The sequence below is a fragment of the Chaetura pelagica genome, unplaced genomic scaffold (genome assembly GCF_000747805.2).
Source record: "Chaetura pelagica isolate M959 unplaced genomic scaffold, ChaPel_1.0 scaffold221, whole genome shotgun sequence".
NCBI classification, from domain to species: Eukaryota; Metazoa; Chordata; class Aves; order Apodiformes; family Apodidae; genus Chaetura; species Chaetura pelagica.
Window position 1 is genome coordinate 11,588,355 of NW_009952533.1, and position 17,884 is coordinate 11,606,238.

At 41.9% G+C, this 17,884-nt stretch overlaps 1 protein-coding gene across 1 annotated transcript; it reads right to left on the minus strand.

Annotated features, from left to right (window-relative positions):
* Positions 1–3,593: 3,593 nt before the first annotated feature.
* On the minus strand, positions 3,594–16,498 carry LOC104398795 (glycerol-3-phosphate acyltransferase 3). Its single transcript, XM_010008949.1, has 11 exons — positions 16,429–16,498; positions 11,026–11,296; positions 10,717–10,791; positions 10,117–10,206; positions 9,826–9,919; positions 9,575–9,690; positions 8,107–8,162; positions 7,540–7,625; positions 6,303–6,431; positions 5,738–5,817; positions 3,594–3,867 (listed from the first exon to the last, which is right to left on the minus strand). The coding sequence occupies exons 1-11, from the start codon at positions 16,451–16,453 to the stop codon at positions 3,741–3,743; spliced, it is 1,149 nt and encodes a 382-aa protein (XP_010007251.1). The 5' UTR covers positions 16,454–16,498; the 3' UTR covers positions 3,594–3,740.
* Positions 16,499–17,884: the final 1,386 nt, after the last annotated feature.

Here is a 17,884-nt window from a genome sequence, read left to right on the forward strand (position 1 = left end):
ATCACATTTTCCAGCCTAGTGCTTAAAGTTTTTTTTTTCTACAAATTATATTAGAAAAATATGAGGGGTGGGACAGCACAGACCTAAATCTTGACCAGAAACTTCTATCAATTTGTTCTGTCGTGGAGGGGACCAAGGACATTTTTAAGCACCATAAATCTCAGGGTAAAATATAATTTTGATTTTGGCCCAGGAGCTTCCAGAACCAATACTGAATTTTTCTAACAACTTTCCAAGGACTCAGTTTCAGCATTTTCAGTCTCCTTCACAACAACCACAACAGCCTGCATATGCAGAGCAATTTAACAGGATACAAACAGATACCTCAGATACATCTGCTGTGCTCAAGGTAGAAATAAGAAATTAATTACATTTTTATTCCATCATCATCTTTAAAATGAACTACCTTTTTTTTTTGCCCAAAGTCAGTGAGGAAAATACAAGTTCTGTCACAGCTTGAAAGGGGGCCACCTCTTCTCTAAACTCAAAGGTCTTCCTCTAAATCTAAGCAATAATAACATGGACTGAGGTCCTTGAATAAAAATTAATGCTCTCTGTGCCCAGCTCTAGGAACTAAGACTGCAAGTTCAACTGCTGCATGGTTTTCTTAATCTGTCTCTACTGATCCATCCCAAGTTAAGTGCAACATTTCCCAGATCTTTCAAGGCAAAAGGAAAAAAAAACCACACATACAAAAAGCATTACAAAGGCATCAGAAAGAAGAGAATAGCTTAACTGGTATCAAGCCAAGTGATACCTCCCTCTTCACTGTCCTTCTCTTATTAGTTATTGTGATATACATTGCTGCCCTGTAAAACACCTTCAAAGTTAAAATAAAAATTAATATACTCCTTTCCAAACCACACAAAGAATTTTGATCTCATATCTGTAGCAAACTTGTTAAACAATCCAGAACCATCTATTAGTAGCCACCACTGCTCACAGAGCCTCTCTGAGAAATGTAGGGATACAAAACCAAAAACCTATCAAGTCTTGCCATGAGTGGAGTCAAACAAGCAAGACATTTTGCTTAGTAAAGACATATAAGCAACTGCCAGCTCAAGAAATCTCATCAGCTTACTCATTCATCTACATCTTCTCCACTCATGCAGCAATTAAAAATTGACAGAGTAACACCTCTTCTCATACCCCTACAGATATACTTTACTCATACAGTCCTTAGTGCTCTTCAAACAGCTAATCTACACATTTCTTGATAAATTCTATCCAAAATAAGGTAGATTTTGTGTAACAATTATTGCAGTAGAGGCTATCTTGTAAACCTGTTGAAGTCACACATTCTAAAAAAGCCACAAAACTCTATTCGGTTTGCCAGACAATATTCCATTACAATGTGTTACCTTATTGTCATCATCCTTTGACTGAGCAAGGGTTTTGCCTTAAAATACAGATTTTCCCTAAGCAAGAAGCAAACTGCAGTGTTTGGCACTTTTCCCAAAGCTTATAATCCTATTGATGTAAACACATGCACCTAATAAGCTGTCCCAAGTGAGCAGAGGTAAGATTTATAAAACTGAAATTCAACTACTCCTTATTAACTTTGAAAGCAAGAAGAACTCAAGAGGGACATCAGCCCATAAACTGACTGGGAAGATTCTCTTAGGAATCATATTTAAACCTTCACCAAAACAATTCTTCTTCCATCTACAGAGGAATACATCACAATCCATACTTTGGAAGAAATATTCAATTCATGCACACTAATATTTAAATAATAGATTTTTAAAATATTACCTAAATTATATTCTACATGTATACACATCTGCACACATTTTTAAAAAGGTAAGTTGTCCTTACAAAGCTTCCTACCATGACTGCAATCAAGCTCAAACTCACAGCTAATGTCTATGAATTATGACTAATATATTCAATTAACCCAAAGCTTGCATGACCAGATCACCTTAATAATAACTTGGTTCAAAGGTTGAACTAGGTCCACACTAAGCTAAAAACTTTTGCTGACTCACTTGTCTTACCAGTGTAATCCTTTTAATATAAATAACTTTCTTCTGAAAGGCCTGCCATATGAAACCGGAAAGCATTTCTCTAAGAGCACCTTCCCAATGTTTTCTTCCATAGTCACGTATTTCCAATGGGCTTCAAGGCCAGATTTCCAACACAAAGTAAAATTACTGCATTCCTCTATAATATTAAGAGAATAAATATATTAGTCATTGTTTAAGTGCATAGACTGAGGGATACTGGAAAACAGATCAGGAATCCTTTTTTGGGAGATGATATTCTAACAGATTTTGAAACTTTATTATCAGCTGTGGAACAGCAATTATTTTTTTCAAAATTTAAATTTAAATATCTGCTACAGGAAAAAAATACTTACAAATGAACTCAGTTTGTAAAAAAAATCAGAAGCTCAGTTCTTTTCCAGTTACTTGTAGATTTGTTGGTTGAGATTCCCTGATGTGACTTCATGTTACATTTTCAAGTACAGTCTGTATGACGACTCACTCCTACTCTAGAAAGGACAAACAGTAAGCCATACATTAAGCTTTGGGAAAAGTGCCTTAGAATCAGGGGCTAAAGGAAAAAAGCCAGGTTAGGAATCAGGTAAGAGATTAATTACAATTGGTGCTTTATGTCACAGTAACTGAAATTTCTAGACCCTAACTTTAAGTTTTCAGGAAATATACCTGTTTTATTTACACACATTTAGAGCAGAGTATCAATGCCACACAAGACCAAATAGAAATATAGAATTTATTTCTCTTTACATTCAGACAGCAATATATTGCAGATTTGAACATGTCATGTCTTGTATGATAAGTGACTTATGGATCCTACGTATACAGTGGTGATAGCTATGGCTAGCCCAGATCAACACCAAGTGTTTCTGGAGTGACTCTCTCAAGATCTTTAAAACATTAGCAGCAATTTTTGCAAAAGGGTAGCCTTGAAAACCAACTTCATAAAAATTCATCTGTCATAGTCTACATTATCCAGCTGCTTCCTATATCTTACTTTTAGAGCTCCAGACCTCAGGAAAGCAATTTTGACAGTAGCAGTAGACAGGGACATTGAGGACTGGCCCCTTATCTTCCCTCGGGTAGCAGTTCTCAGTAAAGGCAATACCATGTTACAAGGCCAAATTCCTCATGGTCTGTGAACTGTGCTTTTGTCAGGGTAGCTCCTTTCCCATCCTTTATGGTCTGCAGTCCTTGCTTCCCTCCCCCACCCTTGCACATCCAGCTGCAAACTAAGCAACAGTCAATCTTACAGTTCTGACAACATTCTAAAACATGTTATTTAATTCATCTACAAATACACATCTGGGAGCAAAAGAAAAAAAGACAAAATTGTTATGTTTAAAGCTTTGAAGTACTGTGAACATGAGGTATCTTCACAATCAGTGTCCTGACAGCATCTCTTCAGAGAATTTCCCTTCACCCTTACAAACTGGGAAAAGCTGAGGTTCCTTTTTCCTTTTGTCTCTTAACTCTCCAGACATTCAGCGCAAGAATACCGGGAGCTGCAGTGCATTATCACATGAAGATGGGGAGTGGCAGGGGGATGAGAAGAGTGAAAGGGAGAAAGATAGAGACACTGCCCTTGGCAGGCTCTGCATCAGTCATACAGAGAATACACATACACGTGATGAAGGATTTTGTTGCTCCAGAGTTTTTGTGGGTTTGTTTTATTTTTAAATTAAAAACATTACTCCTGCTAAGGCTGGTTGTGCAAATTTAGTTTTCAAGAACCACCATTCAGTCTGACTCTGTTCCTGTAGACACACTTCCTATTGATCCATTTCTCACTAGCATCTTGCTGTAGTTTTTCTGTTGTTCTTCTTTGAAAGAATCCTTGACTTTTGCTCGTTTCAGACCTCCATCCCTGGAACAGAGTGAGAAAAGTAACCCATCATTATTGTTACTACTATTGTTATTAAACTATGTATATAATAACTATATTGGTGAACTCTAGAGTCTTGACCTAAAAGATTTAGAAAGCTATTCTTCAGAACTTGTATAACATCCAAGTTTAAGCCTCTTTATTAAAACATTTACCTTAAGCCATCAAGTTTACGCAGTCCAAATTTTAAGTTTAGCCCATTAAATCAGCCTACTCATGTTGGTAACAGGTTGAACCTACCACAGAAATCTTTGCTCATCTGGGATGCTATTTTCCTAGACTGTAGAGGCTGTCAATCCTGTACACCATCATAATTGTCTCTTGCCTTACATCACGCAGGGGGCTAGCTGGGCCCCACAGCTTTTGCCTGTTCTCTTCATCAGAATCTTGCTCTCAAGTTTGTTTCATACAGTCCTACGAAATGTAGGCATTACACTGCTACTTATTGAGGCAGGACAAAGTCAGAAAATCTCAAGCTCTGTTTTATTTTTTGTTGTCAGTTTTGCCAAGTAACTTCACTTCTGCTTCTTAATCTCAGCATGAATCTCAACATGAGAAACAACTCTCAAGGGGTCCCCTTCAAAAGCATAAAGCCTTTAGGTGAAACTCATTGCATGAGAGCTACATGCTCCTAAGACTTTATCAATCTCTTATTTTTATTTTCATGCACACACAGAAACACAGAATTAGGGGTTGGAAGGGACCTCAAAAGATCATCTATTCCTAATGCATGGGGCAGACTGCCTCAGCAACTCTCTGGATGGACCTTTGACAGTAACCTCAGTTACCTGATTTCCTGATCCAGGGCCATATACCTGTTCAGTAAGGGCACACGTAAAGGTGAAGGAAGGCAGAAGCAGGTTTGTCTGTTGTCCCGAGCAGGGACCCAATTCCAGTTCCCCTCTTCTCTCAGGTCCCCTACCTCTGCCAGGTGACAGGAAGGCAGAGGATCCTCTACTTCTTGTGAAGCCTCCACCTTAAGGTTTTGTCTCAAGGATGGTAGGGTATTACTCCACCAATCTATTTCTCTTTCACAGTCCCAGATACTCTGCAGTCTTTCCACCTCCTCTTTCAGCTCAGCCACTAGGCTGAGTAAATCATTCACCTGGTCACACGTACAGATATTCTCTCTGATCTCCTCCAATACGACTCACAGGCTGAGACATTCTGTGCAGCCAGAGACCTGGACAGCTGCATTCTTGAGAGGCACCTCTGCCTGGGTTGCGACTGTCCTCCTGGCAATAGTTTTTGCCTAAGTGGATACCATGGCTAGGTCTTCTTCGAGGGGGGGACAATCACTAGCCAAGTTCTTACCCTGAGTCAAGAGGGGGCTCGTACCCTACTCCACACCCTGCCTGTGTGAACTCCCACACAAACTGCCACGCCAGGCCCTTCAACCACCCCCCACCCTCTTTGCCTGCTCCTGGTCACCGCGCTCCCCAGGGGCTGCTCTTCTACCTGAGGGGGATCAGGTCACCTTCTCTTTGCCCACAGTGAGTCAGAGCTGCTGCTCCCCAGAAGCTCTCACTCCCTGCCCAGGGACAGGGGCTGGGACTGATTCCCTCCCACTCTCTCCATTTCTCTTTCTCTTTCACCTTCTCTTCATCGGTTTTGCCGAGGGTTCCTTGCAGTTTAGCCACTGCAGAAGGGATCCACCAACACAATCCCTCGCTGTGGGACCTGACCTCAGTGGCTTCACCAAAACAGCCACGCATGAGAAGTTACTCACTTGTTCTCTTCTGAGTGGAATTAAGTTATGTCAAATGTTACCTATCACAAAGCCAAGGGAGGAAGCACTTCTCAATCCAACTAACAGCAGATAGTCTATGAGTCTAACAAGTGTATCACTCACCAGGGAAGTTCAGTCAGTCCTCCTTGGTGAGCAATGGCTGACCTCACTCTGTTGGCAAACTGAACAGCATCTTCATCTTCCTTCAAGGGTCATAAATTGAACATAATTAAAGCAGAGAGAAGTGAGTTGAAACAGACTTCCATAACACTTTTCATCTGCTGTCTCATCAAATCAGCTTACTGCCAAACAATCCATCCCATGTTGTGCCAGCATAATGCAATGTTCCAATGTGATGACAATTTAGCCCTTTCTTCCCCTGAAGTATTAAAATTAGGGGAAAATTTTGCCCCAACAGGATGGAACATTAACAGCATTGCCACTGTGAATAGCACTCTATTTACTGCTATCCTTCATTTATTTGATGCACTGATGATGGGACCAAGCTGCATCAGAAAAAGCTAAGTCAAATCACACAAAGTCAACACTAACAGAAGTCCAGTATAAAACTCTTATTTGGAGGCATGGGGTGAGCAGAGGTTTTTGGGGAAAAAAAAGAGTAAAAAGTGGCACTTGCAGATACATTCAGATTCTTAAATAGCAATCAGTCAACCAGATGCTAGATTACCTTTCTAACCATTGGTGGCAGGTACCACACATTGCAAACAATGGCCCAGCTGGTCATTATTCGCAGCAGGTAGCTCACAATGTTGTATTTGCTGCTGTTCCAGAATGCATCTCCAAACTGAGGATCATACTGTAAGGGATCACAAATAAAATTATACAATTATAAAACTGCATCCTGAGTGGCATCAAAAGAATCATGGCCAGCAAGACATGGGAAGAGATTCTCCCCTTCTACTCTGCTCTGATGAGATCCCACCTGGCTTACTGTGTACAGCGCTGGAGCCCTCAGCACAGGCAAGACACAAAGCTATTAGAGAGGGTCCTGAGAAGGGCCACAAAGATGATCAGAGGGCTGGAGCACCTCTGCTATGAAGACAGGCTGAAAGAGTCGGGGCTGTTCAGCCTGGAGAAGAGAAGGCTCCGGAGATAACTTATAGCAGCCTTCCAGTGCCTGAAAGGGTCCTGTAGGAAAACTGGGGAGGGGCTTTTCATCAAAGAGGGCAGTGATAGGACAAGGGGTTGTAAACTGAAAGAGGGTAGATTTAGGTTAGACATCAGGAAGAAATTCTTCACCATGAGGGTAGTAAGGTGCTGGAATAGGTTGCCCAGGGAGGCTGTTGATGCAAACTCCCTGGAGGGGTTTAAGGCCAGGCTGGATGAGGCTTTGTGCAACCTGGTCTAGTGTGATATGTCCTTGCTCATAGCAGGGAGGTTGGAACCTGGTTATCTTTAAGGTCCCTTCCAACCTTAACCATTCTATAATTTCCACACAGACCACCACAGCCTGTCACATCTGAGGTGGATGCTTTCAGTCAGCATAAAAGCAAATTCAGAAGTGACTTGTTTGCTTGGAATGAGGCTTTAGAAAAATTAGCCTGCACTTACTAGCACTGCTTATGATTCCATGATAGAAACAGCTGAAGATGTCACCTATTTGCACAAACAGCCAAGGCTGCTATAAGCTGCACACTGCTATTGCCTTCAGCACTTGGAAGGAGTAGCTGGATCTCCCTTCCAGCTTTCTGAAAGAAGCAGCTAACCCCACCAGGCCCTGTCAGCCAGGCTCTACAGGCTTACGGACTTCACCTCATTTCCACCACTTATACTGTAGGAGTAAACCACAGCATGTAACCAGTTGCCAGTGTTTTCATTAGCAGCTGTACTGAGACAGCTTCTTACTACCCTGACAAAAACAGATCTCAAACTTTGAAATTCAGCAGCCAGCTATTTTCACTTACTTTGATTGCAACTGGATAGATTGTCCCTCCTATTTCAAAGCTCCCCTTCTTGAACATCATCACAGATGTATTATTTATGCAGGTACCTGTCCCAGAAGAGAATCAGAAGCAATTACTTCACACAGCCTACCACATTTCAGGAGCAACACTACATCAACATACAGGTCTTACACTGAGGAACAAATGCAGGCCCTTTAAGAGTAACCATCTCTCCCCTGCTTGTTTTCATTCTTTGCCTTGTGACTGACTCCCTGAATGAAGCCAGAACATGTGTAAGACAAAAAGCACAAGGCTGAGGTTAGATCTGTAGGACAGTGAATTAATATTCACAAGGCAAAATAAACAATTTTCTCGTTCTTCTGCCTACAGCTTCTGCCCAGAGACCCAACAGCCATGGACAATATTGTGTTGTCTTTGTGTAATCTCATATTAAAGATGAAAAATAGGAATGCTCTAATAAAATCTAAGCCAGAGGTGAAGATACTCAACTGAGCACCAGAAGCCATGAAAAGAGAACAAGGATGAAATCTACACTGGATGGAGATAAAGAGCAGTTCAGTGTCTTACCTTCTGGAAAAATTAAGATTGGGAGCTTGCTTTTATCTGCCACATGTTCCCTGAGTCTGTGAAAGCAGAAAAAAAAAAGCTTAAAAACCACTCCATTCCACTCTTTTTTCCCCAGGCAGGTGCACAAAAAATATCTTTGCATATAATAGATTTATTTGAAACCAAAGCCTTTTACTAGACATACGTTTTTACTTGCTTTCCTGCTTCTGAGAAACCCAAAGCTTTGTGCAAGCCATCCCTTAGGCCACTGGCATTACAATGAGGCAATATCCTGTTTTCTTTCCTCAATTTTCTTTTATTAGTGGGAAGCCAACAAAGGTATGTCATTAAGTCAATCCAACTAACAAACTGCCTAAAATTGCCTATATAAGAAAAAGTCTTGTGCAAGGGTCAATCCAGGCTCTGACAACTTAACAAGTTAAGTAATTAACTTAAAAAGAGGATTGCTAAATGTCTACAGCTCACATTTCTTGAATAACACCTGAATGACTTGTTAAAGCTGTGAGATAGTGAAGAAGTTAACTTGTCAAAATTTCTTTGAAAATTCAGAATTTCTGTCACTGCACTACAGTGTTTATGGGTATGCCTTTGCTGATATTCTGCAGGAAACTGTGTAAGCAGCTCAGTTTTATAACTACAGACATTTCTGCCACTCACCCAAACAAACAAAGCTTTTTATTGTTAGTGGCTCACAATTTTAAATCAAATCAAGATAGTTCATGTAACACAGAAAGCCCATGTTTTCATCAGTATTGCTCTTCAACAGGAAGTCGCATAATTTGAAGCATCTTCACATCCTTTCAAAATATATATTGGAATTAATGAAATATTCGTTTTTAGACTGATGGCTACCAAAATGAGATGTTTTGTGACAGTCTGCTGCAATCCAGACATTATTAGAACTTTTGGGTTAAACCATTTCACCCTGTATAAGCTTTTCAAACCTTCCCTGGGGACTTAGAATGATATTTTGGCAGCAGCCTACTGCACCAAAGCCCATATAAGCAAGCACATTTGGTTCATTCTGAATGATCCAGTTTGCTGCATACCACCCCTTCTACTCACTCCAAGAACTGCTGTTGAGCCACTACTGCACTGATTGCTTCCACTCCTACCTAGATTTACTGATTTCCAGGACCCTGCATCATTCCAACCTACAGTAATGTGGCTCATATCCCTGTCATTAGTATTTATAAACAGCAGTGGTCACTTGGACTAAGACAACTAGATATGGCTCCTGCTAAAAGAAGATACTTTTGCAAATGAGCATTTTGCATTCTCTAGATCCCAAGGTTTCCCATTCACTGCTTCCTGTTGCAGCTTCATCAGACTCTTGGGCTTCTGTCTTTCCAAAGCTTTAATTCCTCACCGGGGTCTTTGATTGTTTAATGACTCTTCGAGGATTTCGTACCCGGGCAGGGTCTCCCAGATACTAGCAGGTACCAGAGCTACACAACCCACACCTCACCTTTTTGTCACTAGATGGCGGTCTTTTATTTCCGAGCGTTCAAACCAGACGTGAGGACAGGCCTTGACCGTGGCCCTCTGAATAACTCCCATTAGTCCACCGTGAACCTGGCCAACCTGCAAGCCCAACAAGGTACAGCAGCCTATGAGACAGCTGAAAAGCTGAACTGCCTCTTCTATATCCCCTCAAAAAACAAAACAACAAACGCAAACACACTCCCTCTGCTGTGGTCATCATGGATCTTCTCATACCATTGCATAGCATCCATCATTTGTCAAAATAATTGCATCTATCGGTGATGTGTGGTTGGCAACACAAATTCCTCCTTTCTGGGGTTTGTTTTCCCTGCAATTACAAAATTTTTTTGTTAGACTACTAGTGCACTAAGCACCACATTGAACACACAACAGTTCATAAAGCTGTCAGGTGAGTCAGCATCTAGTGTGACATCAACCTGCAGGTCAGAAAAGAGCTGCTGAACTTCACATGGGATACTCAACACAAATCTACACATGCTTTTGCTATCACATCAGCTCACTCACTTGTTATGGTAATGGATAGTACCAGATAGAGCTCTGACAAGGATGCGGGAGCACGTGAGGTGGACCAGTTCACTCAGATAGTTTTTCACACTGAAAGAAAACACAGGCATCTAGAGCATCCTGGAAAGCAACTAGACATGCACAATATTCTCAAGCCTACTCAACACAACTCAGGGCTGAAATTTTCCTGGTACTCTGAAACAGAGGGTTATTTATTCCCAGTTCTACCATGCACTTGATGGAGCAGGTTAGCCAAAACATGTCATAGCCTTGGTCTCACTTACCTAGGCAAAGCTGTAATCTCCTCATGGGTTGTTTGGTGTTTTTTTTTAAATCTCAGCACTGTTATCTTCCCTACAATGCTCCCTTTGAGTTTCTCATGACAGCAAGTGGAGCCCATCAAAAATCACCAACCTCAGTGCCAAGCACGGCAAGAAGCCAACCTCAGCCCATGTTCAAAACATCACTAAAAGCAAGGTCACAAGTTTGTGGGTGGAGCAGACTATCAGTAGTCTCATTTGTGGAATCTGTCCAGTCCTAATCTTCAATTGTTTGCTCTGATGCAACTTGGCAAGTTTGTCCCTCACACACAGTACTTACCTGCTGTTTGGCAGCTGTCCTACCATTGTTGTCCCCACAATCATTGAGGTAATCCCAATTGCAGCGAGGGTAAAGCTACAAACAAAGTAAGAGAGTAAATTAAAAAAAAAAACAGTATTGCTCAACTATCACTATCACTTTCTCCTTTAAAAAGGAAAGGGATTGCAGGAATTCCATTCTTCCTCAGACACCTGACCTCTGTATCTGCTAATGCTGCTTGTGGGTTAAAAAAGCTGAGATGACATTTCCCAAGAAAACACACATTTATGGGTTACCAGACTGACAGAATCCCTCTGCCCTCGAGCTTACCGTAGGGGCAGCAGGAAGCAGTACCGCACTATAACCCCAATGACCCACACAATAGTCAGCCTCAGGCTAATGTAGTGGAAGTTGACATTAGTCCTTGTGAGGAGATTCCAAGAAACCAGCTCTTCAGAGGAAAACCTTTGGGTGACTTCATCTTCCACAATGGCCTCAAACCCTTTTCTGCAGAAGTAGAATATGTCAGAGAATTCGAAGTCCGCTCGATGCAAACGTGCAATTTCTTTCTCCATAGGTGTTTCATCTCTTTCAATGATACCTTGGGAATGAAAGGGTAGCCATGTGAGTAAATAATTCTATATGGTAAGAGTCACTCTCAAAATCATTCACTACTCTACATCACTCAAGGAAATAAATTTATTGTCAGAGCCCCTCCTAAGATAGCAAGATCAGATGAGTAGTTGAACACAGCATACTCTTCAGTAGGATAGCTCCAGCTCCCCTTCTTCATATAAACACCCTAATCAGCATACATATCAAGTTATGTTGGCTACTGAAGGTGAAGAAAGAAGGCAAAACCTTTCCCACCATCCAAAAAGTTCTCAAATCAGCAGTTTCATCCAAGACCATCTCATGCCTCCAGAGGAAACCAAGTGAGACCTCAGCCTTTCCATGCCCTTCTCCTAGTACTCTGTGTATTTAAAGGCATTCAGTCTCCTCCATGCAGGCTTCCCTGTTCCCTAGACCCTCATCGTGTCAGACATTCTAGCATCCCACAGCCATATTCAGATGAGACGTGCTCTACTGCTACCTGCTAAAGCCCCACACCACAACAGCTACCTGACATCTGTTCATGGACCAGCTTCAAACCAAATGCAACTCTGTCCCTTCACAGCACAAGTCTTTTCTATAAGCACAGACAGGACAATACTACTTTAGTTTCAAACAAACAGAAAAAACCTCCAAAAAACACAAAGTCAAAGAAAGTTGTACCTAGAGATGCCTTGATACAATTTGATTCAGAACTAACAGTTGTGTTTCAGTTGAACTTTGTCCACATAATCCCTGATGATAGAAAAAAAACCTGGGCAGTTCAGAATTGCAGTATGGATAGCAACTATTCCCTCTCCTCCCCTCTTTTTGCTTTTTATGTTTATGGTCTGATAAGTACCAGTTTTTCACAAGAGCTTTCAAAGGCAAGGACAAACTGTGTAAGCTAAATATAAATATCAAGTAGCTCTTTCTGGTAAGCAAATCTGGCCCAAGAAATTGATGACTGAAGAAATCTAGAATAACATTTAACTAGAACAACTATCTCCTGAAACACTCAACTAGGATTACAGAGGTCCAAGTTCAGGTTGCCACTCTGTCAGACACCCTCTGACAAACTATAATCTCTGTGCTTCCATGTTGAGATAAAAGAATGGAAAAGGAGGAAGCACCCAACTGTTCCAAGCTACTAGGCACTGTCCCACAAATAAGTATCTCACAATCTAGAAATCTGCAGCCCAAGAAGTCTTTCCAGTGGAAAAACTTAGTGAATATGTTTGCTGGGTAAATGACACAACATTTCAATTACAAGTTATATGGAAAGTCTTTTTCTTGCACCATAGCATACATATGGGATAACACAAGAAGCTCCTAGAGACAAGTCCCACAGATCACTGAGACCAAACACTAAAGAACAACATACAAAAGAGATGTCACAAAACTTCTTAGCACCTTCAGCTCTGAACTTGGCAGCCACAACTTGCAATTCTGCAGGCAGACCATCTCAGCGCCTTGTCCTATCAGTAGCCTATAAATGCAAATTATTAAAATGGCACATCTAAATACACGCATGTGCTTCAGGATCTAAATTATACAAAGATGCATCACATCAAACATTTAGCAGGATGGACTACGCTTGTGTCATATTTCAAACCCAAACCAGAGCTCTAGTTTCTGGTTCAGTTTTTCTCTCAGTCTCTTAAACCCTCTAAACTGTGAAACATCCAGGATTGCTGGCAAGTCATCCCAACCCGCCAGTCTGTGCTGCTGCTGGGGTGAGAGACAGGTCATAGTCAAGAAGCTGGCATGGGGAACTCTCCAGCATACATCACAGAAGTACAAGTACCACTCTTCTTTCCAGGTCCCAGGAGAACCAGGAACACCACCTCATTATCCAACCCCCAGTTCAGCATCAGTCAAGCAGTTGGCTCCCCTGGCTCCTACTTCTTGGTTGAAACCAGCCCAGGGTTCAAGTTTAACACACTGCTGGCACAGCCAAGACAGGACAGCTGTAATGTCTTGCCTCACCAACCTGCATTGTCATTGTCACACAACACCCTGATGCACATACTGCCTTGCAGCTTTGGGACAAGCTACTTGGAGCCAAGATCTCAGCAGCACCTAAAGATAAAAAAGCAACATTTAATGTCCTGTAATCCTTTGTCCATAGGCGGAAGTGAGTTTGCCAAAAGGCAGCTAAAAGGAAACATTATGCAGGAGTACAGCAAACATCACTCTTGACCAAAAAAAGGCATAGCCGCTGCCTTACTCAGTGTCATAGCACAAGCAGCCAGCCATTGAGCTCACATACTCTAGTTACTAATTACACCAAGCTCAAATTTGACACTATCTACTTACAGTCACATTACTTGCATAAGCTTTTATTTTAGTAGATGCTACTTCCAAAACTAACTTAACAGCATTTTTGTGTTTTTTAAACCCATCAACTTGAAGAGGGCTACTTTTCGACACAACAAACACCCACCCTGACAGCTGAGAACTGGTTATTCAGCTGCAATGAGATAGACACATCTAACCTTCAAGCACCTGCTCATCTAAGAGCCACCACTGAGCTCAGCACGCAAACACCCAGGTCCCTCTCTTACACAGAGGGACCTTGAGGTGACAGCACCTGGTAATTTCCCACACAGCAACTACACCAACCAACATTTTTCCTGTCACACCACCAATGCAGAGGCATTGTTTGCCACTTCTGCCAATGGATGTTAAATACACTGGATTGGGTACTGCAGAGAAAAGTAGCATCTCCTTAGTCACACTCTCATCTTTCATATTGAGGGACACTGGCTTTTAAGGTCTTTGGGGAAGACAATTTTTGCTCTGCCTGGGAACATGAAAACTTGCTCTTGCACCTGCATCTGCAATACTCCTTTCTATCCTGACCCACCTGCAAGTGAGGACTATATGCTCTGGAAAGACGGAACAGGTGCCACACATTCACCTTCAGTACCTAACATGCATATGTGTACACACACAAACACTCACCTTTACCCTGTTTTAATCAGCTACTCTGCAATTCATTATCACAGGGGAATTTCTCCACCCTCAGCAAATATTGTGTAACGCAACTGTGCCTCTCTGCCTGCTCATATTCAGTCCCCTCAGGGGATGCCAACTGCACTGTTAGACCCACACCTGCCCTGACCCTCAAGTACTTTCATCCACATACAGACACCCAGACTGCTAATCACAGGACTCTATGTTTAAAATGCTTCCAAGAGCAATATACAAAGCAAAACTTGGCACTGAAAACTCTGCATCTCCCATGCTCCCAAGACCTTCCCAAGTGTGGAACACCTAGGCTCCAGCTTACTACAGCAAGAACCACCTAGAGTGGGAATAATTCTAATTTTAATTTCAAATACAAAAAGAACATTAACAAGTGCGCTTCAGACAACTCTGACTGTATATCCCCATCCACAAGACCACTTGAGCACAGCCTGCATGCAACGGTCTATATGAATTACATCTGGTCATTTGTACTATCACTGAGGCTTCAGACAGTGGAGTGCACTCAGAGCAGCACTATACACCCTTTGGCCACACATACAGAGGGAATAAATGCTTGTAGTTTTATGGAAAGATAGCTCATGGAACAATCTAGTAGCCCGATCATCTTTCCCTTTACCTTTCTTTGCTAGAGAAGAAAAAAAACTACATGCCAGAATGATCAGTTGTCTAACAAGACATGAGCTCTTCCTGTGCAGCTGAAGCTAAAGCAGCACAGTTGGATCTCTTAACCTCTCACTGATCCATGATGTGATGGGACACTACCACCCTTACAGGAAGAAAAAGGGAATCTTGCTGCATCATTGTGACACATAAACAGCAAGACACTGACATTATTTGGAGAAATCACTCACTTTGCATTCTCCTCACCCCCTAAAAAAACACCACAACTTTCAGGACACTGGTGAGTAATACAGGACATACTTTTTCCCAGCCACATTAAAGTCGCAATCAAATAAGACAATTTTTCATTTGTTTTAAAAGCTGCTGTGCAGTACCTCCAGTTTATTATTACAGCTGCTGACGGTTGGATCTGCTGCCATCTGAGCCTGTTTCATGCCTAGGCTGCAGATAACATAATACCAGAGTTTACAGTATTGATAAGGATACACAGCCATTCAGTCCCCATTACTATCATGTTTGCATGAGCTAATCTGTAAAACCAGGTAACAATTGACTTGTTTAACTGGCAAACTGGTCCTGAATCCAGCTGTGCTGCCTAATCAGGGAACGCACAGAAAATGCTGACAGCTGTCAAATGCAACCAAAAATTAGGAAAGCAACAGCAATACTGAGGTAGTCAAGAACCAGGAGAAAATCAAGTGCTGGTTACAATGCCTTGTTCAGCCTTCTATTTCCTGGGAAAACTCAGACTGCTCTCACTGTATTTATAACTCTTAGGTCTTACAGCCAACTCTGACCTAGTCCAGCCTACCACAACACATGCACAGTTAGGGTTAATTAAGATATAGTAAAAGAACTCATTTCAAAACTAGGCTAAAGGCAGAAATATGAAGCAACTCTTCAGCTGTCTTTCTACAGAGGAGTATAAGAAGTTTGTCTGACAAATACTGAGGTAACTCCAGGGAGCAAAACGTGAACAGCAGCAGACTGAAAAAAGGGAACGAGCTGAACACCACACACTTCCATCTACAGTAGCAGTCCTACAACAGAAAAAGCACTGAACTTGGGAAAGAACTGTGCTGTCCACTAAGCATTCAAATCTCCTCAGAGATTATTAAGTGTGCTCTGATGCTGCTAGGACCAAGATGGTTGGCCAGCAGCCCTGCAAGCTGGCCTAAAGACAGATTTCAAGCTCATATTGTAACCCAAAAATTTTCCTCAATTGAGGATGTTCTCCATCTTAACCTCTACTTTGTTTTGTTAAATTTATTATTTCATATCCTTCATTTCCTCATCCTCTGATTTTTCAACCATTCAGTAAGAGCCAGTATAAGCAGAATTTCATTCTGCAGGAACAGTTCTTGTGCCAGCAGCATTGCAAAACAATTAGATGTAACAGTCCACTTGTAACCAACCCACCTCTTCTCCAGTTCTCTTATGCACACATCTAACTTCTCCATTTGAAAAGGACTCAGTTCTACTTTAGATCATAAGTCTTGTCAATTTTACTTTACCCCAAGCTCTCACCATTAGCAGCAGGAGTCTTTAGCATCTGCGGCTGTGGCTTTTTGACACCTTTTTCTATCCGTTTAGTGGCCCACTGTTGAAGAGAGAGAAAATATTAATTTCACAAATGTAACATTCACTGAAGAAAAAACTAATCTAAAAAAGCAAGTTAATCAAAGACAGGTTGTGATTTTTAAATAATATCTTCAACAGGCAATCATCAGTCATCTTCCTCAGATGTGTCCGCAAACCCATACCCAGCTCCTCCACAGCATTTTAATAATTTACAAAAAAACCCAAACAACAACAACTTAATGCTGGTCGGTACTTCCCAACTCTGTCTGCCAGTCTTCAGAGAGCTGACTCTGTGCTTCACAGATGCTTCAGCTGCAGTTCAGACACCCAGCACCAAGAGCCTGATAAGCATCCATCAATCAGCCTTGCTGCTTGCACACCAGCCACCCAGCCATTGCCACATGGGAAGGCCCAAGAGACAAGCTAGACAACAGCCCCCGAGCACACAGCACATGTCCACAGAGTTGACAGACACATAATAACTCAGCTTGTCTTCTGTCAGAGTAGTTTCACCATACTGAAGCAAAAGTCCTAACTAGGTTAAAATCAAACTGAGGCCTGCACACAGCTAACTCCACTAAAAAGCAAAGCAGCATTTGCAGTCCTGGGAAGTCTCATTTAAGTTTGGTCTCAGTCCAAAGAGGATTGCACCCAAGAGTTTTCCAGGCTGAACAAAACTGAAACTTTCCTTGACTCTGCTGATCTCTTACCATTTTAGAGCTCTGAGAAGCAGAACAGGCCAAATCACTAGCTCTGTTGTACAGCTGCAGAGAGCCCCTTCTGTTGCCCTAGGGAAGGGCTGCCAGGTCACTGGAGTTAACCTGCTCTTTTCTAGTGGGTGGGCTGGAAGCATGAGATTGAAATAGGTAATAAAGTAAATTCTGCTCTTCCCAGCAGTTCTGCTTCCTGCAAAATTCAGTGGCAGAACCACACCAGCATCAGGAGCCTTCCTCTCATTTCCAGCCCTCAGGGGGCTGAAGCCAGTTTAACCTGTTCTTGGGCCAAAACGATTTCTTGACCTTCAGCTGACTCAGTTCCACACGGTGCTTTTAAATAGCCTCCTACATCAGGCTTCATTTTTATTGGGTCAACAACTGCAATCCAATTCCCATTCTACAGCCTGCCTGTGATAACAGAGTATGCCTTCTGGCCTGAATCCTTCCTTTCTCTACACTACAGCTTCACAAAGGGAAGGAAAGCTCAGCTGAAGGGGACTGACTTTGTGGCTCCCCGTTATGCACATTAACTCCTCCCACACAAGGCTTAATCCTGTTTCTAGGAATACTGTTATAATCCTCATTTCCAAGACAGATGCCCTGGCAGAAATGAGTTCATATCAAAAGATCAGGATATTATCCTGGTCAAACCTTAATAAAGTAAACAGTATCAAAGGCCTACCTTG

Coding starts and splice junctions, on each gene's coding strand:
- LOC104398795 (XM_010008949.1), bottom strand. CDS start 16,453: ATGCTAAAGACTCCTGCTGCTAATG. Junction 9,691..9,825: donor ATGATGGATGCTATGCAATG/GTATGAGAAGAT, acceptor TTGGGCTTGCAG/GTTGGCCAGGTTCACGGTGG. Junction 8,163..9,574: donor CGCCATCTAGTGACAAAAAG/GTGAGGTGTGGG, acceptor CTGCTTTCACAG/ACTCAGGGAACATGTGGCAG.